Genomic DNA, 22354 nt, shown 5'->3' with positions numbered 1-22354 from the left:
GTTTATTTTTTTCTTCTTTTTCATCTATATGTAAATACAATCAACTCCTATTTAATTTATTTATATATGAGTATATATTGAGTTATTTTATTACTATTTTTAATTTTTTTTTTTTTTTGCTATTAATTTTATTACAAGCCTCCACACATCTTTAACGATCTATAGATAACTCATAACTCCTAAAGATAAAATCATTTACATACCAAAAAATATATGGGGCAAAAAAAAAAAAAAAAAAAAAAAAAAACCAAATACCATAAGAATGGTTTGTTGATGATGTCTTTCAAGTAGATACACAAAAGTAAAATGATATGCTTATCAAGATTGCACGAAAAAGCATAAGCATGGCTAAATAGAAGTAAAAAAGGTTATATAATTTGTAAATAGATTATACGTTCTAAAGAAACTATGTGCTGGCTGGCATTGGAACAAACAAGCTTATTGTGTAGCTCATAGAGTAAAATGCCATTGTCATTTGAAGTTATAAAATGCAGAATAGTATTGCAGGGAACTAGATATACAATATGCATACTTAATGATAATCTTTGATTAACACTTGTTTGTTATAAGTGCCTGTCATATTTAATTATAATTTTATTGTGGTTAAATTTTTTGAAATAAAAAATTAAATAGAAGCACCGAAATCATTTAATCACCTAAACCTAATAAATCCCATGTGTGAACCCAAAACAATACGACCCTGCTTAGAGTTCCTTGAAACTGCTGAGTAAAACATGACCATTTTCTGTTTTGATGATTCTGATAGGCTCAACAAGTTGAAGAGGTTTAACTTTTTGGAAAATATTAAGACAAAAATACAAAAAATATATAAATCATGAATACTGTTCTGGTCTACACTCTAGCTTTCTCTATAAAGGAGGAAATGGATCTTCCCGTTATTATCCCAACTATATATTTTTGTTTGGGTGAGGCTCCCAAGCAATCTCAAAATGGAAGGGTTTACTTTGTCTAGTTTCAATTTCGATTTGGAATGACAACAAAATTATTTTTAAAATAAAATTAAGCTCATACAACTTAAACAAAGAAGAGATAGAAAACAACTTTATTCTTAAATTTTTATTCTTTTTTTTTTAATAAAAAAAATATATATGTATATTATGTATTATCAAATAAAATTAAATACATGAATCACATGAAATTATTAACATTTCTTATTTAGTGATAACATCAAAGCATTTTCACTCATAACTTCATCCATCAAATCTTCATCTTCATGCCTTCTTATTTTTTGTTGGTGGAATTGTATTAACTATATCAATCAAATAAAAATTATTAACACAACAAAAAAAAAAAAAAAAAAAAAAAAAAAACTTACAATTTATTCCTCAACTTTTTAGTTAAAAAATTCAACTTTTACTATTAAAATTTAAAAAAATTGAGGTATAAATTATCAATAAAGCCAAATTCAATTTAAAATAAAAATGATAAACTTACTTTCACATTTCATTATTGGTTAAACCGTGAGGCCGCCACATGTTCTAGCGACAAAAACTGCTTTCTCTATGCTGATAATTAACACTTGCAAATGCATGGAATATTAAATTAGCTGATGGAGGAATTTTAGGTCCTGGAATCATAACAAGCTTTTGACATTTTGCCTCTAATTCAGAAAAGTTAGTCCCGCACTGAGCCATCACTCTATTAGAGCACAAACTTTGAATTAAAAATAATCACAGTTAGTAACAAAAAAAAAAAAAAAAACAGAGTACTCAAATTTGCCATACAAATCAACTTGATATTTGTATAAAAGTCTCTCTTCTTTCGTATCTATTAAAGATGAGATTATTGATCATGTTGAACTCAATTATATTTAAATAGTGATGAGTCTTTTATTTTAAAATGGAGATTACAGCTCGGTGATGTATTAAATTGTTCTGATTCGTAAACATATAATTTATTTTACTTTTATTAAAAGATTAATTTTTGCATATATATATATATATATATAGATTTTAACCAAATACATAGATTTTATTATAAGATTGATTTTTGCACATACATAGAAAAAATCTCTAGATTTTAACCAAATATATTAAACCTAGGAAAATTGCATTGTCTATCTTAATTCAAATTTATAACAAAATAAATTTCCTCCCCTCATCATCCACGGAGAGAATAATTTAAATAAATCAGTAAAATTATTTTTAAACAATTTCTCTTAATATTAATTACTAATTCATTTTATAAATGTTGTACACTGTTATTATTTAAATAAGTCACAAAGCGAATGTGATAATTTTATTGTTAAATTAATCAAGCGCATCATAGTAATTTTTTTGTTGCTTTTTAATTTAACACCTAAGTTTAAAATTTATGTGCAAAGTACATAGTAGCTTGTAAAGTAAAGACTTTTATTTTGTTCCTTCTCTAAAAATAAAGTAATTTTTGTATATTTTACCAACCTCTAATAAGACTTTTGTAATTGTGCAAATAAATTAATTACGAAGCTACATCTGCTTGCAGATAATTTCCTGAAAAAATTGAATTTAATAAATTTAAATTACTTAGCAAGACTAATATTTTAATTAGTTATATACTTATATATATATATATTTCCTACGATCTGAGAAATATTGGGATTTTGGTATATTCGAAATTTTGGTATTTACTGCAGCCTAAAAGCAATTAAAAATTTAACAATCACATAATACAAATACTGCACTGTTATACCTCGTACAAAATTTGGACATGAGAAGTGTGCTATATAGTTATAACAAATTTTTTTTTTTTTTTTAATAAAAATGAAAATTATAATTTATTTTTTATAGTTATACAATCTTTGATGTACCAAATAAAAACAAAACAATATATATTTTGTCACTGTCCTAAGGTTTTATTGTAAAATTTCGAAATACTCTTATTAAAAAAAATAAATTGTTAATTGAAATGATGATACATTCTTTTTAATTATTAAATACATATTTTGTCCTTGATTTTAGCCAAAGGACAAAATGCTTATAACATGATTGTAATTGATAAAAATTTAATTGTTTTTCTTCACGCCTTTTTTTCTGAAATAAGAGAAAAAAATTTTAGTACTGATTAACGAAATTTGTTGAAAAAGTCAGAATATCCTCCAAAAATTTCGTTAGTTATTGGACATGATTTACTAGTTAGTTATTGGACATTATTTGTTAGCTTGTGTATAAAATGGCCATGGTTTGATACAATTTGAAGATAAAAGATAAAGACAAACAGAAAAGAGAAATGTCAACCAACAATAGTAAACAAATGATGCGAATAAATGAAGAAGAAAGAAATGCAGAGAAGAAGAAAGAAAGTCTAGTGGAAGGGCTGCCAATGGAGAGTAGTCCGTATTTGAAATATAGTGATTTGGAGGACTACAAGCACAATGGCTATGGGACCTCCGGCCACCTCCCTGTCAAGCTTGACCAGATCGGTGGAGCCACCGATGCTCCCACCCCTGCTGGCGGTGCATTGTCTGAGGGTGAAGCTGCTTGTGTTATTACTGCTGCCAGCCTCCATGTCACCAAGAAATGAAAGAGATACTCACCCTTCACTTTGTTTCTTATGATTTTGTTTATCATTACTTCTCAATTTTATTTTTTTTAACAGTTAAAAATTTTCTTAATTAAGGTTCTTTTCTTTTTTCCTAATGAAATAATGTAAAAATAACATTACACAAAAGGGAAGAAGCCCAAATTTACAATGTCCAAGCAACAAAGAGTAATGATAAATCAAAAACATTATGAATGGCTTTTGGTTAAATTATGGGCAACAATGTTTTTCTTTTGGAATCCAAGCCCAAGTCAAACTATGTTATAGCACCTTCCTTGATGTTGAGAACAATACCCATAATGCTCAATTCTTTGTTAAGGTTAAAATAAAAGGAGAGATATCAATTATATAGTGATTAAAAAGTTAGTTGACAATAATGTGGATGTTAACTAGTTATATACATATTTTAAATTTAAAATTGAGAATACTTTATGTGTTTAATAAATTATTAAAAAAAAAACCTGTCTTTATAAAGAAAATCCTTCAAAATTATAAATTTTGGTTCATAAAACAAAATAGATTTACTAACATTATGGAGTTTCACTTCTAAGTACTTGTTATCTTTTTTATTGCATTTCTAGTCCATGTTCCTTCAAGCACTAATAAAATTGATATATTATGAAGAAACCTTTCATTCTCTTAACAATTTTCACTATTTTCACTTTTTCTTCTTAATATACAAATAAAAATCATGATATTTTTATATGCTGACTTTATAAATATTCACAAGTTCATTCAAAATGACCATAGATACGGGTAGCATTAAAATGATGTCTGCAAATCAAGAACATCCACATTTTAACACTATTTCATTAATAGACATTATCCACCAAATGTCCTCCATGTCTATGACCAATGAAGTTAAAACTCCATCGAGAACTTCAACAACATGAATATAAAATTATGCTAGCTCCTAAATGGATAACAATTGTGACTTGATTAGTAAATATAATAATTAATACCTATCTAGGAATGAAGATGATGATCATGATTTTTTTAAAAAAACATTTAGCTATCATGCTTATAATAACAACCTCATGTACCTAGGTTTGAAACCTAATATAAGTTAGGGTTGCGTTGGCCGACGACGAGTATTAATTTATATAAAAGTATTATATAAAATATCAATTTATAAAAATGTTAATGGCGATGAGATTTTGATGGTGATGATGTTTAGTGGTAGTGATAATAGTTATAATGAAATATACAGTAGTCATAGTTATTAACAATGATAGTGGATTAAGAGCTGATGGTGATGTTAGTGGTGTATGCAACATTGATAGGAGTATCATTGTTATGTTGATAATAACAATAATTATAATATATATGTTAGTAGCAATAAGGATGGTGATGATAGTGATAACGATGAAGATGATGAAAGTATAGTTAAGAACAATAATAATTGTGATGACAATAACATTAAGGATCATCATAACAGTAAGAATAATAGTAATGGCAAATAATGACAATAACAATAAAGATAATAGTAGGAGTAATAGTGACAATGATAACCAAGTAATAGTGATAGCAACAATCTGTATAATGATTGTGATATACATATATATATATATGCTATAAAATAGAAAAAAGGAAAAAACAACAAACATATAATTGCTTAGGTCTTAGTGAGTTGGTTCTAGGTCATATTACAACAATTCAAGCACATCAAAGTCTTCAACTCAACATGAAGCTAGTTGATTATCATGGTTCCTTCAGAGATATGGTGGGTTCTTCGTATGATAACTCTTAGTGCTTAAATATTATCTATGCACATGATTTGCATTATTTACGTAAATATTATAATTATTATACATCTTTAGGTGCTTACTTGTAAAGTTTATATATCTAATACGTTATATATTCTATTTAGTAACAGTTGAGGTTCTGTTTTATAAAATTTAAGAGTACATGACTTTTCATGGTTATATGTTATATTTTTGAGTATCAAAAAGTTATTTACTATTTTTATGAAAGCCAAATTATTATAAAAGGGGTGCCTCTAGATCTTATTTGCTTTATGTGAAGGGAGAAAGACGAGATCACTGCACATTTATTTATGTATATGCTGAGACCATATAAAGGAAGATCCAACTTTGCCTTTACAGAACTAGGTAAGAATTCTTTTTTGCTCCTAGTTATAAATGTCTTTACAATTGATAAAGGCTATAACATTTGGTTTATGCCTATTATTTGAGGCATTTGGTGGATGAGGAATAAGTGGATTCATGATCATAAGTGAATATATCCACTTTTTTTATTGTCTCAAATCCATGATCATTTTTACGAATTAGAGAATTTAAACCCCAAAACTAATAATGTTGATGGTGGTTATTTGGATAATGATGTGCTTTTCTATCGGTTATCCCCACTATAAGGTGTATTTAAATTGAATATGCACAATTTGTTTTGGATGTCCAAATGGGTTTAAGTGTGATTTGTCATGATTGGAATAGACAAACTATTTTTGTTACTAAAAAAAGAGTCCCTTGGTAAACCTTAGTTGATATTACTAAGGCTATAACATTTTGTTTTGATTTAAAATTGATCGGAGGACAAGATATTTTACACTTCATAGTGGAAGAGGACTCTCAAATAATAATTCTGAACTTAACAAAGTTCGCATCGTTGATGAATAATATCATTATAATTTGATTTTCTTTTAACACTTTTATTTTTTTTTTGGATTCTTAGAAGTTGTAATGAGGTTGCACATGACCCAGTTGAAGAGGCAAAATTTGTTCCTAATATGTTCTTGTTTTGACAGAAGCAAACTAATTTTTTAGCTTTTTATCGAGTATGATGTTAACTATCGAGCTTAAGTCTGGTTGAATAAATTATTCTCAATCGAAACTATTTGCTATGTAAAAGTTACATGATAAAAGTCCTCATTTTTTTTGCAATTTGATATTTAAAATTGGAAATTATTCCATTTATAATATTTTTATGCAATTATAATTTTTTCAAAAAGCTAAATTTGTTGTTTTAAAAATATTTTATTTTTAATAGAGTTTAAAAATGATAATAATTGAAAATTACTTAATTTTCATAAAGATATTTAATTTAATTTATTTAAATAATAAAAAATAAAAGATCATAAGGAAAAGAGGCACGTGATAATGATTTTGATTTTTTATTTTTATTTTTATTTTTAAATAAATATATTGTATTTTAAATTATTTTTTTTATGTCTCAAAGGATTTTTACTATTTTAATGAAAAAATTTGCTGAAATATAATGTCTAAAATAATTTATAAGTTAGATACTAATTTGTAATAGAAAAAAGAATTTTAGATTAAATTGTGATAAGTAGGTTTGTAATACGTCATTTACTTTTCACTATTATTGAAGTCCGGCTACAACCTTGTCCGTCCAGGCGCATTGAAAGGATCTTCTAGCTGAGTGCCGATCGAGTAGACTAGCCTATCTGGAGCAAGAAAACGTTATTCTTCTCACTTGTTTTGCTTGTTGAAGAAAAGAAATGGCACTGTTGGGAGGAGAACCTTTGGTGGCGAAGCTTGCGGCGCTGGCGAAATACGTGGTTCTTCCGGGAGCCATGGTTGCTGCTCTGATCTACTCACCTCCTCGGTACGGCTCTTCGAAGAGCGAAAAATCTCCCAAATAGATCCTCGCTTCTCGGTTAGTATCAACTCTTCTATTTTCTTTGTATTCTTTTCTGGTTTTTCCAGGGCTAGGGCTGGGGTTAGGGTCATGACATAATTTTTTCATCATCTTTTCGGCCTGCCAGATATTATCTTTACGCAGCTTAAAGTCGTAGAATAAGAGTTTGGTTGTGTTTGAACCATTATTTGTTTCGGGAAAATTTCTGTCTAAAAGTAAGAAAAAGTAGAGGACAGAGATCTGAATTGATTGTGGTACTTTTCACTTGATAGTATTAATTCCTAAATGATATGGTTCAATGATATATATCTATAATGTTATCGGATCGAGCAAAAAGCAAGGGATATGCTCTACCCTACGGATAGAACGTCCTTGTCTCCCTTTTGCTTTGGATTAATTTGTCTGTCTAGATCTACTTATACGCTAGCATGAACTTTGTTTATTTTAGGTGACAGGAAATACTATCGTTTTTCTGATCTTTTGATGACTTTATCTCGGAGTTATGGATTTTGACATCATAGTCCTATTCCTCTGTGGCGGTCATATATCTTTTGCTGCTTCTATTGGAAGGATATTTACTGAATTTGAGGCCATAACTCTTGTTCTGTCGTTTTGCTTTTACATTCCAGATTAATTAGAAGGATCTTCAGTAATTTGCAAACATTTCCTACTTCTTTGTTGTTGGAAGTGCTGATAAACATGCAATGGAATGTTTATTTGTGGATGAAAAAGTTCCAAAATTTGTTTCTTTTGGAGAGAGTATTTTGAGAAATTAGTCCTAATGAGATTATCCACATCCTTGACTTGGTGCTATCATTATATTGCCCTACTAAGTTCTCTGTGGAAATACTTGTAAGCTTGTTCGAACTGCACTGTCTCAATGATCGGATGATAATTGGATAAGAGATATAATAATAATAATAATTATTATTATTTTTTAACAAGGTTAGCAAGTTTATTCATGTTAGGGGACTTAGAAAATCGTATTTATATTCTATGCTAACAAGGTTAGCAAGTTTATTCATGTTAGGGGACTTAGAAAATCATATTTATATTCTATGCAATTTTTTTGGGTGCATGGGTGAAATAAAGAAAAATAAGACATAAGGCCCATAAAATTCTCATTAGGGGAGCTAGCTAAACCAGTATGAGGTTTAGGAACCAAGTTTCCTGCCTATCACTCGAAGAACCAAGGCATGCTAAGTGATTCGGGCATTGGTTTCTACAACGAGATCTGTACTAAATTTTGATGTTTTCAGTATTTTGCAGTCCTATATATAGTGATTCTATTGACTGTTACCAGTCTTCTCATGGTGCATCAATCTTAAAATAGGGTTTAGATCATCTCTTTCGATTGAGTTTGGCTAAAAAATTCTACTGTCATGGTTCTGGAGTTGGGATCTGTTCAAAGGGAAATCGGGGTGCCTTCTAGAAATCTCACTGCTACTTTCCTGATTTCTGGTCTTGTCAGCCTATGTTGAGGCTCACTAAAGAGTCCTGATCTTAGATATAAACTCCAGCATTTAGGTTAGTGGATCTACACATTAATGCTGATAAAAGCAATGAGAAGTAGATCCCAATTAGACTACAGGATCGTATATATATGTATATATATATATATATGTATATAAACACGACAAATCAAAATCCAGTATTAGATATAAATCTAAATGCTAATGCAAACAATAAATAAGTGTCATAAATCAACACCTTTAATCATTTCCCATATAAACCTTAGTTCTATACCAAACAAGTAGAGTTTGAACCGGAGCATCCTTCCTGCGTTTGTCATTGGTCCCTTGCTCATAGCTTTTACAAGTAAACTGCTCTCGTTCATTCTGATTGAGCATAACATTTCTGCCTCCCTTGGGATGGTGGTTGGGCACATATTCCAAGTTTGAATGACTCACTAGGATGTCATCACAGCATCTCAATGCTTTTGTTGGGGGCGAGGCTCTCCTGGTGGGGCAATAGTTTGTGGCAGCCTGCAGTCATTATCTGCTCCAAGACAGCTTGTGTTATGTGACATTCCTCTTCTTTGGTGACCGGAGAAAGGGTGGGTTCTTTTTTTTTTTTTTTAAATAACAAGTATAAAAGTATCATTAAGGATCTGAAACCAGCTTTCCTAAATCTTCCATGTATAAAATTATTTACAAATCAGTTAGGATATCAACAAGTTCTCCTGAATCTTCCATGTAATACAACGGTTGACCCAGAGCCAAAAAAATCAAGGATCTGAAACCAGCTCTCTCGGATTCTGTTGGGTCCAAAAAAATCTAGGAGCCAACTTGAGGCATGGCTTTGCGTGAAGGTTAGGGGTATGCTAGCAATGCAAGGCAATACGCCATTGATCCCATGCTTTCAAGTTCGGTCCAAAAAATCTAGGAGCCATCTTCTGGTAAGAGTGACGTGCCAGATGGAATTGTATTCTGATGAGCATCATAGGGTGCGAACTACCAGCTCTGAGCCAATGCCTTAGCCATAAGAGATTCTTTTCCTCCTGTTACTACCTCTCTTTAATAGAAGCAAATCAGTGGGCATGGTTGAGAAGGTTAAGGGAGGAAGCATGTAAATCAAACTTTGCAAATTCTGAGTAGGTTCTTAATAGTATTAAAGAGTAGTTAAGTTGCTAAGAGTATCCTTTGGAGGATGAAGAAGGTGCTCAAGTTATTTCCAAGATTAGAGGAAAGGGATTCACACAGCGGCCAGATCAGAGAGAAGCTTAAACTCTAGACTGGAGAGAAACAGTTAAAAACCTAAAAGTAGGGGTCAGAGCAGGGAATTAAGGAGGTTACAGTGGTAGTTTTACCATGAAAAAGAGGAGATTGGAACAAACACGACAAATGAATGTTTGAGCCTTTACCTATGTGATGTGATTTCTCTCCAAGAAACAAAAATGAAAAATGCGAATAGTACGGTTAAGAGTCTGAGGCAGGCAAGAGGTATTGGATGGTTTGACCTTCCGGCTAGAGGAAATGCAGGTGGTATCATCATCAGTTGGAGGGATAACATTCTTGATTTGGTTAGGGTAGTGAAGGGTAACACTTCTATGAGCATCATATGGTGCTTCATTGCGTTTTATGGGGAAGGCAAGGAAAATGAGAGGGATTTGTTATGGAATGACCACGAGCCAGTCAAATGATGAAAAGCTTATGGATTACTGGAGGTTAGTTTTAACGTGGCCCTTTCTCTCTTGGAAGGATCTAGTGGGAGAATCTATGCAAATTGTACTAAGGAATTCATTGACATTTTCAGGGAGTCGAAGCTCGTGGATCGCTCTTTAAAAGGTAGCAAGTGGACTTGGTAAATTGGTAGAGACGATCCCTTGCTTTCATGCATTATTAAGTTTCTAGTCTCACCAGCTTTTTGAGAATCTTTCCCCAAATTGCCACAGTCTAGATTTTCCAGGCCCACGGCTGATCATTTTCCTATTTTTCTAGACCTAGATGCTCTTAGATGGAGGTTGACTCAGTTCAGATTTGAAATGTGTCTGAAGGTGGACAAATTTAAAGATCTGATAAAAAAATTGGTGGGCGGATAGGTTTTCTCTGGGCTAACTCATATTAAAATGATGAAGCAGTTTTTAGCTTTCTGGGCCCTTCTGTAGAGACAATTTTTATTTCTCTTGAACCTCCGGTTGGGATAGAGAAGGCATTGGATTTATTCCAATCTTTTGGCAATTCTAGGAAGGATATGGAAAAGGGTCATAAAATAAATGGTTGAATTTGAGAATGTGCTTTTAATGAGTCAGTCTCACCCTTTTAGATTGGAAACACCCGTTCTCCTCTGCCAACATCTTCTAAGACTTGTAAACAAAAGGTCCCAAATACTCTATGTATTTGTTTTATTTCCTGTTAGTGTACTTGTTGAATTTGGTTAGGGTTTTTTTTTCTTCTGTGTACAACCTTTCTTTTGGGTTTGCTAAAAGGGCTTCCAGATAAGTTGCAAATTTAGATCTCTACTTAATATTTTGTTAGAAAGTTGTATGAATACATATATGATTCTATTAGGAGGTACATCCGAGGATAAATATTCAGGGTACAATGTTGAAACTTGGTTGCTCATAAAGAGATAGGGCGGAGAAGTGATACCACTCGGGGTTTTGTGTAAGAAGTAGGAATTGCACCACTCAATAGTTTACTAATGACTAACAAAATATTTTGTTTTTGCAGGGCCATTTTGGATGCTTCCAGTTTCATGCTAGCAGATATTAATAATTATCCTTAACATTCTCAAAGTTTGGTGCTAGGAAATTGTTTATTCTCTTTTATGTAATAATATTCCTGGCCTAGTAATTACTGAATTACATGTGTAGTTGAGGGTTTGGATGATGTTCTATTCATAAGAATTATGATCTGTGTCCTTTCCTGAACTTTCTTCGCTATTTAAGTTCTAGCCATTGATAACACTGGAAGTTCCTCCATTTCAAATGCAAATATGCATGTTGGAGTTAAAATGTAGAATTGATTGCTAACTCCTTTGACACAATTACGCTTCTTTAATTTGGTACTTCAGTGCTGAAGGTGAAGCCTGACATGATATCCACGATCTTCTCTAGTTTAGAAACAATGTTTATTAGTAGTAAGAATTAAGCCGATGACTTCCCAATGCGTGCAAAGTGGTGAGTTAATTCTGTTTCCTCATTTTTAAGGCCCCTTCCACTGTAAAGAGCAGTCTTATTTGATTTTTGAATTATTATATTCTTGTTCAATTTTAGGGGAGGCATTAATACCAAACTAGTAAACCTCCTACTGGGTTGGAACTGGATGTGTTGGCCCATCATAGATCTTGTTAGTTGTCTCAAAATTATTGCTATTTTAAGCATATAATTGTCATAACATTGAGTGATGCGGGATAGAAAATTTTATGAAGAATATTTTAATTTTGTAGTGTCACAGGAGTCATCACTGATATATTTGGAAGTGAAATCAGAGATAAAGATATTGATCTCAATCGAAAATTTTAAAGTTCAAAATACTATGTAACAAGAAGGCATGGGACGTCTATCTAGTGATGTTTATTAATTTATTAAGTGTGTTTTACTTGCATTTTATTACCTCTTAAGCTAAATTATGAGCAGGTGACATAAATGCTCATAATAGTTTAATAATGTAATGTACAATAAATTGTACGGAATGGCGAATAAAATTCACCAAAAATAGGAAAACAAAATATAGGGTGAAAAAGATATAGTGTAAAAATAAAAATTCCATGGATCCCTTTCTATGGCCTATTTTAAGTTTCCTTTGCAGCAAAAAGGGTGAACCCCGATGGTCAGTCTTGACTTTCACATGATTTCAAAACCAATGTAATGAGAGTGGGTTTTTTCTTCACCAATCTTTTTTTTTTCTTTTTGCAACATGTATGAATATATGATAAATACAAAGTAAAAGGTTCAGTCAAAATATACACAAAGATGCCCGAATTGTAATATAGAACAGAAAAACAAAGAAAGATCAAGCTACTACATCTTTCTAACTAAAAGCCCAACACATAGAAGAAACACAAGATTATGACACCCAATCATATTTTTCATAATCTTGTGTGTTTCATTATGACATTCAATAATTATGACCATTAGAACCTTTTAGTCCAACCAACAACATGTGCTAATTTAACGAGAACCATAGAGATGCAATGCATAATAAAGCTAAAAGTGACCTTCAAAATAATAGAAAATTTAAATGTTAAAGCTAAAACTAGCCTTCAAAACAATAACAAATTTAAATGAGTGCTTATATGAGAAAGTTTTCAATCCAAGAACAGAACAAGTAACAAAAAGAACGAGTTTAAGAACATCCTTGCCAGTAGTAAATAAAAAAGAAAAAAAAAAAAAAATAGAACTTGACTAGCTAAATGATTAAAGAAAGCAAAAGGGAAACAACATACTTAAATCCACTCCTTTTTTCTAATTTTATATCAGATCCAAAAAATATCTCTAATATACTTAAATCCATGCTTTCTAAAGATGACAAGGATATCCTTTCTATTTAAAAAAGTAATATATTAACAAAATATGCTAATAATTGTGTCACACTAAGTAATATCCTACAAACACATGTATACGCAAATTAATTTATATCAATTCATAATGTGGTTTATCTTTCCTTTCAAAATAGACATGCATATATAAGTTAATTCCTATTAATTTATAATGTGTCTATTTTCGATTATGACTTGCGTTCAATGAATCATGTACATTGTAATTGTTATCATTTATAACTTGTTAAGAAATCAAAAATCAAAAATAAAATTTATTGTTACTTATAATAGATATATCTAACTAAAAAATAAATATCATATTAATAGATTAAAAAAAAAATAATTTTAGCTAAAATATACATGTGATAAAGATTATTTACATACTGTGTTATAATATGCATTTGCACAATTTTGCCTATTCTTTTAGAAGACTGCAAGACAACATTGAAATCACCTCCCAAACAAAGAGGTTTGTTCATATTGGCTATGTAGATCTTAACTCCGCCCACAACGTCTTCATCTCTCTATCATGAATGGAATAACGGCCGTACACATTCACAAACACGACGTCTATATTAAAGTGTTTTAACACACCATCAATACTAATGGAATTTGACGTAAAAATAGTCCACCTTATCTGTATCACATTCCCATCCCACATGCACAACAGGCCATCAGAGGCACCAACAGAAGGAGACATGCAATACTCAATGCCCTTATTATTCCATAATCTTCTAATAAATCTATTTATAATAATCTCCATTTAGTTTCCTGGATAAACACCATTGAGGGCTTTAACTCTGTAATTATCTTATTTAATGCTCTTTTCTTTTCACCCCTCCCCAATCGTTTAATATTTCAAGATAAAATTGACATTAAGAAGACATAAACACAAATACTGCAGGAAGAGAAAATTTTATACCTTAGCTTTGATCATTCTTTGTCTCAACCTAGTCCTTAGCCACCGGTTCTTCTAGTATGAAGATGGCGTCTTCCTTTATCTATTTAGAAACCACACCAAATTTTTTGTTCTCCTCCCTAATTAATTGATTCCTATTACTAATGCCTCTGTATGAAACCTCCACCCCTTCTCCTCTGTAAAAATATCAGTATCATGAAGTTGAAGTTCGACCCCTAGATCGTTGACACCATTAAAAATCTTCTTTTTTAATGGTCCACTGAGTAATATTGCCCGAGAATTCCTTCTATCTCGAACAGTCTTTATGGCCCTCGATAATTTTAATTTCCTCTGAAAATTACTCTTGATTCCTTTGTTTCTCCCATCGAGATAGACAGTTGGCTTTTGCTAAATTTGACCTCCTCATACATGCAACCTTTCTCCTGAACATATTTGTCTTTCTCTTTTCTTATCTTCAATCTCCTTTATCTTTAAGGTTTATCATTTTTATGAAACATATACTGTGATCCCCCCTCTGTTATTAACTTACTTGAGGCTCCCCCACAAGGATAGACCTTTTGTTGCCTCTTCCATTTTGCTTGGAGTTTCTTTAACATCCCTGACTACTTTTCCTTTTCCCTTCTCACTTTGTTCATCGAAGCCTCGGTTAACATGTCCAATTTGTCTGCTTCTCCCCCTTCTTATTTCTCAACTTGCTCATCTGTTTCCACATTAAGGACTTACTTTCCATAGTCCAAGTCATTAGCTTTTGCTCGACCCATTTTTTATTCCCCATTTTAAGCATCAATTCCTTTAGAACCTGGCCCATTTCTCTATATAAAACATGTTGCAGCCTTTCCTCATGTTCCCATGCACCGCAAGCTTCCTTGTTGCATTACATGTCAATTGCATAAAAGTTGAGACTATCCACGGTTGTTCTTTTCTAATTCCTATACTTTACACAAAATTTGCAGCCTCTCTCCTTATCTATTGGTTCTACTTTTAGGTTGTCTAATTTGACCTTTTGCCTATAGTTTGTCTTTATCCAATTTCTTTCTTTGGCATTCATAAATTATTTCAAACAAAATTAAACGTATATGTTATAGTTTTTGATATTCATTTGTCATTATTGTTACTATTATGTAACAAGTATATCATTTTTGGGTTATTGCAGATATATAATTTTGTTTTACCAATGAAATACATAATCTACCCATATGATCATGTTGGAAAAGAAATTTTTTTTGTGAATTTGGAAAAAATTAGGGAAGACTGGAGCTATGTGTGATATGTTGTAATGGTTAGTGCAGCTTTTACCTTGTTTTCTTGCTACTACTTATGGTTGACTTTCTAAATTTTTGGCTAATAGAGGCTAATTTTTTTGGTCTCTACTCTTGGTAAATGCTAATTTTTAGTTCTTTTGGAGGTTTGATCGTCGAAATTACAGAGAAGAAATGTACTCAATGAAATATATTTCTTAAAACAAAAATGAAGCTCCGAAAGAATTGATTCATTTGATGCAAAAGGGCTGCCTTATACAATTAATGTAAATAAAAGTCACTTCATCTTATTTTCGTCCACTAACTTCTCCACTAATGGGTAGAGATAACTCTAACATTTATTTTAATAAATTAAACTAACATAGACACTAAACTCGATTTTATTCTTTGCCACTAATTTTTCACTATTGGTAGAGATATACTCTATAACATTTATCTCAATAAATCAAACTAAAATAGACATTAAACTGGATGTTATCCTCTGTCACTAACTTCTCTACTAACGGGTAGAGATAAAATCTAGCATCTATAGTAACAAATTAAACTAAGATAGACACTAACTCAGTCAAAATGATGACCACGTGTTAACTAGTGTTGTAACTTTAACACTCCTCCTCAACATCAACTTCTATTCTTAGCACCACCCCAGGCTGATGATAGAAACTTGTAAACTCAAGCATTTTGTGAACAAAGCTGCAACTTGATCCTTCATGTCAGTACAATTTGATAAGGCTAGAAAATACTAAAGGATCCCAAGAAGGAATCCAAAATATATGGATTAAACTAGAACTGAAAGACAAGGAAACAGGTGCTGCACGTGTTGAAAATACACTCCAACAGACTCGGTCAAAAACCCACTATTAGCAGAAGCTACTCTCACGTTTTCAGCATTTGTTAATTTTCTGTTTATCTTATCAGATTATAAAATTAGGAATTTGAGTTTATCTTGTTTGTAAGAGTGGGGAATTTGGTTTAAAATTCTGTATTTAAGCGATCAGCTTCTGAATAAAAAGGCAACGAATTAAAATCGAAAAACTTGGTTCTTTTCTCACCATAAGCAGAAAAATTATCCTCACTGTAAACTAGCTTTGACTGGGACCTGTCAGTGGTATTAGAGCTAGAATATCATGACTTCCAACAAAGAGCAGGTCGAGAACTTGGAAGTAGGTCTCGGTAGCTTGCAGGATAGCGTTAGCCGGCTAGAAATCGGCATGGCTGACAAGCTCCGTTTGATTGAAGAAAACCTTCAGCGGCTGAGCAACGCGATTGCTTCCAACTGGGAGGGCTCCAGCAGCAACCATATCAGTTGCCTGATTCTCACGTAAATCCGCCACATAGAAGGGCTAGAAAGGGATGACAGAAGACAACCATTCTACCCGAAGCTCACCAAACTAGAATTTCCATCCTTTTCTGGTGGCGACCCCACGGAGTGGCTCAATTGCGTCAATCAATTTTTTGATTTCCAAACGACGGTTGCATCACACCGGGTGGCCCTCACCTCATCTCACTTGGAAGGGGAAGCCAATTGTTGGTGGCAGTGGCTGAGCAAAACTTACAAGGAAGAAGGCCGCGAGATTAGCTAGGCCGTATTTGAAGAAGAATTATGGACTGGATTTAGGCCCACTGAGTATGAAGATTTCGATGAAGCCCTAACCCGCATCAAACAGATTGGCCCGCTTTAGGAATGCTAGAGGGAATTTGAACATTCGGGCAACCGGGTACACGGATGGACCCAAAAGGCTTTGATTAGGACTTTCTTTGGTGGGCTCAAGCCCGAACTCGCAGATGGGATTTGAATGTTTCAGTCTAAAACTTTGAAGGATGCCCTCGGCCTGGCCTGAATGAGAGAAGAACAGGTAGACTGGCAACGAGGGGTGAGCCGCTTGAACCGAACCCTACCCGGTCTAACATCCAGAAATCAGGTCATCCCGACTCCGCAAGCCCTAGCTGCTCCTAACGCCCCAAAACATCTCTCTTGGGAAGAAATGCAGTGGTGGCTAACTCAGGGGATATATGCTTCAACTGCAATAAACGGTTCATTTTCGGCCACTGATATCGCAAGCCCCAGCTTCTATTATTCGACGGCGGACGGGCAGCTGAAGAAGAAGAAGAGACAAAAGGGACTGAAATCGCTCTACACGCCTTTATGAGGTGGTCCTCTGCGCACACCATGTAGGTCCTAGCGGTCATCTGCCATTAGGAAGTTGTGGCCCTCATCGACAGTGGCTCGACACACAACTTTATCAATGAGAAGGTGGCAAATCGGCTGCTTTTACCCGCGGTGCCCACTAAGTCGTTCACTGTGAAAATTACAAACGGAAAGTCTCTGCGGTGCCAAGGCCGGTTTGGTGGAATTCGCCTCTGCATCCAAGGCATCTCCTTCACTTTTACGCTTAATGCATTGCTCTTAACTAGTCTCGACATTATTTTGGGTGTCCAGTGGCTGGAAGCTTTGGGTCCTGTTGCTTGCGATTGGAAAAATTTAACAATGGAGATTCGTTGGCTCAACCAGAATCGGCAGTCGCGCGATCTCGATACCCCGCCCATCCGACTAGCATCTCATGAAGAGGCTGACCGAGAATTGGCTGGCAGACATTCCATGTATGCTATCTGTCTGCTACCCAGAACAGAAACGACCACCACAGATGATCCGGAATTACAGAAGCTCTTAGCTGAATTTTTTAAGCTTTTATGCGATCCTAACCAGTTGCCACCAGCCAGGGAGGTTGATCATCAAATCAACTTGAAGGAAGGGGTCGACCTAGTCAATGTCCGCCCCTACCGGTATATCTATTTTCAGAAAGAAGAGATTAAAAAACAGGTCATAGAGATGCTCAATTTGGGTCTGATCCGACCAAGCATCAATCCATTCTCCTCTCCAATTTTGCTAGTTCGAAAAAAAATGGCTTTTGGCGATTTTACATTGATTACCGCACCTTCAATACAGTTATCATAAAGGACATATTCCCCATCCCAACTATAGAAGACATGTTGGATGAATTGCATGGAGTTGCCTATTTCACTAAATTGGATTTAACAGCCAGGTATCACCAGATCAGAGTTCACCTTGCTGACACCCACAAAACTGCTTTCCGAACACACATTGACCATTATGAATACCTAGTAATGCCTTTTGGTTTATGTAATGCACTGTCTACATTTCAATCAGTGATGAACACTATTTTTTTACCCTTAACTACATAAATTTGTGTCGGTATTTTTCAATGATATCTTGGTTTATAACTCAATGTGACTCTTTCACTAGACACATGTTGGAAAAGTGTTTGAAATCCTACGGTAACACAAGTTTTTTGTCAAGTTCAAGAAGTGCGTGTTTGGGCAGCAAGAGTTAGAGTATCCGGGACATGTTATTACTCCCCAAGGAGTCAAGGTAGATCAAAGTAAGATTCAAGCTATACTAGATTGGCCCCGACCATCCAATGTGACAGAACTCTGGGGATTCTTTTGGTTAACCAGCTACTACAAAAAATTTGTGCAAAACTATGGACTAATAGCCTAGATATTTAACCAATTTACTAAAAAAGGGTCAGTTTGAATGGAATCTAGATGTAGAAGAAGCCTTCACAAACTTAAAATAGGCCATGACTTCAACACCGATATTGGCCCTGCTAAACTTCGATGAACCCTTCATTGTTGAAACCGATGCTTTAGGTGATGAAAGAGTAGTGATCCTCACTCAACAAGGGTGACCACTAGCCTACCTCAGTCGAGCACTGGGTGTATCTAAACAGTCTTAGTCAACCTATGCAAAGGGAAATGTTGGCAGTTGTGATAGCAGTACAGACTTGACATTCGTATCTTATGGCTCAAAAATTCTTTATCCAGATTGATCAACGCAACCTTAAATATTTATTAAAACAACGAATTACTACTCTAGAATAACAAAAAATGGGTCTCCAAACTATTCAGGTATGATTATAACATTTCTTATAAACCAGGCAAAGAGAATGCAACTGCTGATGTCCTTTCCCGTTAAGTAATAGGGCCCACCCTTGATGCTTTATTTGTTTATACCAACCAGATATGGGAAGATATTAAACAAGAATACGAGGCATCCGTACATGCAAAAGATTGAAAAAATAGCCACCACATAACTAGGTCTACCATACATTTGGAAGAATGGGTTGATTTATTACAAGTAATGAGTGGTACTTCCACCGAAGTCTAAGATTATCCAACAACTACTACAAGCCTATCATGATTCCCTTTTGGGTGGACATTTGGGAGTATTAAAAACCTAAAAAAGTTGACACAACAATTCTACTGGTCCTTCATGCATAAGGAAGTTCAAGAATATGTATAAGCTTGTGAGTCCTGTCAATGAGCTAAATCAAAATCACCATACCCGACAGGCCTCCTCCAACCATTATCGATCCCATACCAAGTTTGGAATGATATTACCATGGGTTTTATAGAAGGGTTATCGTCATCTTCAGAAAAAAATACTATTCTAATCGTGGTCGACTTCTTTAGTAAATCGGTTTACTTCTTAGCATTAACACATCCATATATTGCCAAAGTGATTGTAGAGAAATTTTTGAAGGTGTGGTAAAGCTCCATGGTATGCCGCACTCCATTATTAGTGACAGAGACCCCATTTTTATAAGTCATTTTTGGTATGAATTCTTAAAAATGTAAGGTACTCAGCTTAAGATGAGATCCGCATATCACTCCCAAACTGATGGACAGTCATAAGTTATTAATTAATGTGTTGAGCAATAGCTCTGATACTTAGACCACCAACGACCAAATAAATGGTATTCGATGCTTTCACAGGCAGAATTCTGGTATAACACTACATTCCACTCTTCCATTGGCATGACACCATTCCAAACCTTGTATGGTCGACCACCACCTGTCATTCTTTATTATCAACAAGGCATGACTCTAGTTAATGAAGTAGACTAGCAACTGATAGGACAAAATAAATTGATTCAACAGCTTAAAATCAATCTGTAGGCAGCCAATAATAGAATGCAGCAGAGTGCCAATGCCAAAAAATGCCACGTGGAGTTCCAGGAAGGTAAATGGGTTTTTTTGAAACTTCAACCCTACTGCCAGTAGACCGTTTTCAAAAGAGCACTCCAAAAATTGGCTTGCCATTTTATGGGCCCTATCGTATTAAACAACAAATTAGCCCAGTTGCCTATAAACTCCAACTACTCGAAGGATCTCGAATTCACCCAGTCTTTCATGTATTCCTACTTAAAAAAAATTGGGCGATGTTTCTTTCCCCGCCAATGACTTGCTCACTACCACAAAAGAAGGTAACATTATTCTGCAACCAAAAGCAATACTGAACACATGCTGGGTTAAAAAAAAGGAGTTAAATCCATTGAAGAAAGCTTAATTAAATGGAGGAATCTACTACCTGAGGATGCCACCTGGGAAAATGTAGAGAATTTATTTGAATAGTTTCACAACCTTAAGGATAAGGTTGCTTCAAAAGGGGGGAGTTATGATAAGGTCAGAAGATCCCAAAGGATCCCAAGAAGGAATCCAAAATATATGGATTAAACTAGAACCGGAAGACAAGGAAGCAAGTGCTGCACATGTTGAAAATACACTCCAGCAGACTTGGTAAAAAACCCACCATTCGTATAAGCTGCTATCACATTTCTAACATTTATTAATTTTTTATTTATCTTATTAGATTATAGAATTAGGAATTTGAGTTTATCTTGCTCGTAGAAGTAGGGAATTTGGTTTCAAAGTTCTGTATTTAAGCAAGCAGCTTCTGACTCCAAAAAGTTGGTTTTTTTTCCTCACCGTAAGTAGAAAAATTATCCTCACTTTAAACTAGCTTTGACTGGGACAAAGGTCACTTCAACCCAATTTTCTCTTGCAGAACTTTTTCTTTGATTAAGTGATAATGCATTTCTATGTGTTTAGTTCTCGAATAAAAAACTGGATTCATAGTCAAACATTTTATCATTGCAATATAGAGAAATTGCATAACCTATCGGTTGATGCATGTCCTTCAACAATCGTATAAGCCAAGTGCTCTCTTGCGCTATAATTACTGCATCTCTAAACTCCACTTTTGTTGTTAACAAAGATATAGTTGGTTTCTTTTGCTGTGCTAAGAAATTGCTTGATATCATAATCACCGACTTGCATATTCAATATCACAATAACTGACTAGCTTACAATCTCTACCTTTTTTATATAAGATGCCATAGCCAAATGTACTTTTAACATATATTAGAATTTGTCGTACTGCTTCTAAATGAGGCTTATTTGGATTTTGCATGTATGACTCATGACACCGATTATATAAGAAATATCAGGTTTGGTTAAAGTTAAATAGATCAAACTACCCACCAGTTGTTGATACAATATTGCATCTTCTAAATCTCTCCCTTCATGAGCACACATTTTGATATTTGGCTCTACTGGCATCAAATTTGGCTTGCACTTTATCATTTCAAACTTCTTTAATAGATCTCTAAAACATTTTTGCTGGTGGAGAAATGTTGCTTTTTGTGTATGATTGACCTCTAGAAAAAGAAAAGTAACTTGAGCTGCCAAGTTCTTTCATACAAAAACAAACTGATAGATTCTCCTTTGTTCAGAGAATTTTTTCTCCACAATCTTTTGTTATGATAGAATTATTTATAATTACCAGTACAACAGCTAACTTTTCTCTATTAGCTTCGAAAGATAAACTAGAATCCGTAGGTGTCATTGAATAACAACTATGAGTTAGAAATTCATAAATCTTACAATACCAAGCTCTTGGTACTTGCTTTGTGTAACTTCTCGACCCCAATTTCGGTGGGGACGTATAACATCCTGAAACTTGTAATTCTTGTAAATTAATAAAGAGGTATTTCTTATATATGTTTTAATTTATTTTGTATTTTAAATTTATTTTAATAATAAAAAAACATGAAAAATTAGGTTTAGGGGAATTTGATGCCTACAGATAAGAGAAAATCCCAACCCGTGAGCCCTTGCCATCTTTTAACCCTTATGTCTTCACTCTCGCAAGGAATACCCTTAGACAAGGGTA

The 22354-nt window shown here is 33.6% G+C and overlaps 1 protein-coding gene, 1 long non-coding RNA gene and 1 pseudogene across 7 annotated transcripts in view; 2 read left to right on the top strand and 1 right to left on the bottom strand.

Annotated features, from left to right (window-relative positions):
• Nucleotides 1-1426: 1426 nt before the first annotated feature.
• LOC148270366 (uncharacterized) lies at nt 1427-6217 on the bottom strand (annotated as a pseudogene).
• LOC110811490 (uncharacterized) lies at nt 3185-3698 on the top strand. Its single transcript, XM_022038008.2, has one exon. It carries the CDS (start codon nt 3229-3231, stop codon nt 3520-3522), a length of 294 nt encoding a protein of 97 aa, XP_021893700.2. The 5' UTR covers nt 3185-3228; the 3' UTR covers nt 3523-3698.
• Nucleotides 6218-20015: 13798 nt separating the features above from the next.
• LOC110811482 (uncharacterized) overlaps nt 20016-22354 on the top strand; it is a 65357-nt gene continuing 63018 nt past the window's right edge. For 2 of the 6 annotated variants that reach the window (XR_015819372.1, XR_015819371.1), the window contains exon 1: nt 20207-20919. This is a non-coding gene — a long non-coding RNA (uncharacterized LOC110811482). Of the gene's footprint in view, nt 20920-22354 lie in introns of all 6 variants that reach the window. The other 4 variants (XR_015819370.1, XR_015819369.1, XR_015819367.1 and 1 more) reach the window with 3 other exon arrangements.

The sequence above is a fragment of the Carica papaya genome, chromosome 1, assembly GCF_054855325.1.
Source record: "Carica papaya isolate Zhongbai chromosome 1, ASM5485532v1, whole genome shotgun sequence".
NCBI classification, from domain to species: domain Eukaryota; kingdom Viridiplantae; phylum Streptophyta; class Magnoliopsida; order Brassicales; family Caricaceae; genus Carica; species Carica papaya.
Note: the sequence above shows the minus strand (reverse complement) of the source record. Positions and strands in the feature narration are given on the sequence as shown.

What these genes read in the sequence shown, in the direction of transcription:
- LOC110811490 (XM_022038008.2), top strand. Translation starts at nt 3,229, where the DNA reads ATGTCAACCAACAATAGTAAACAAATGATGCGAATAAATGAAGAAGAA.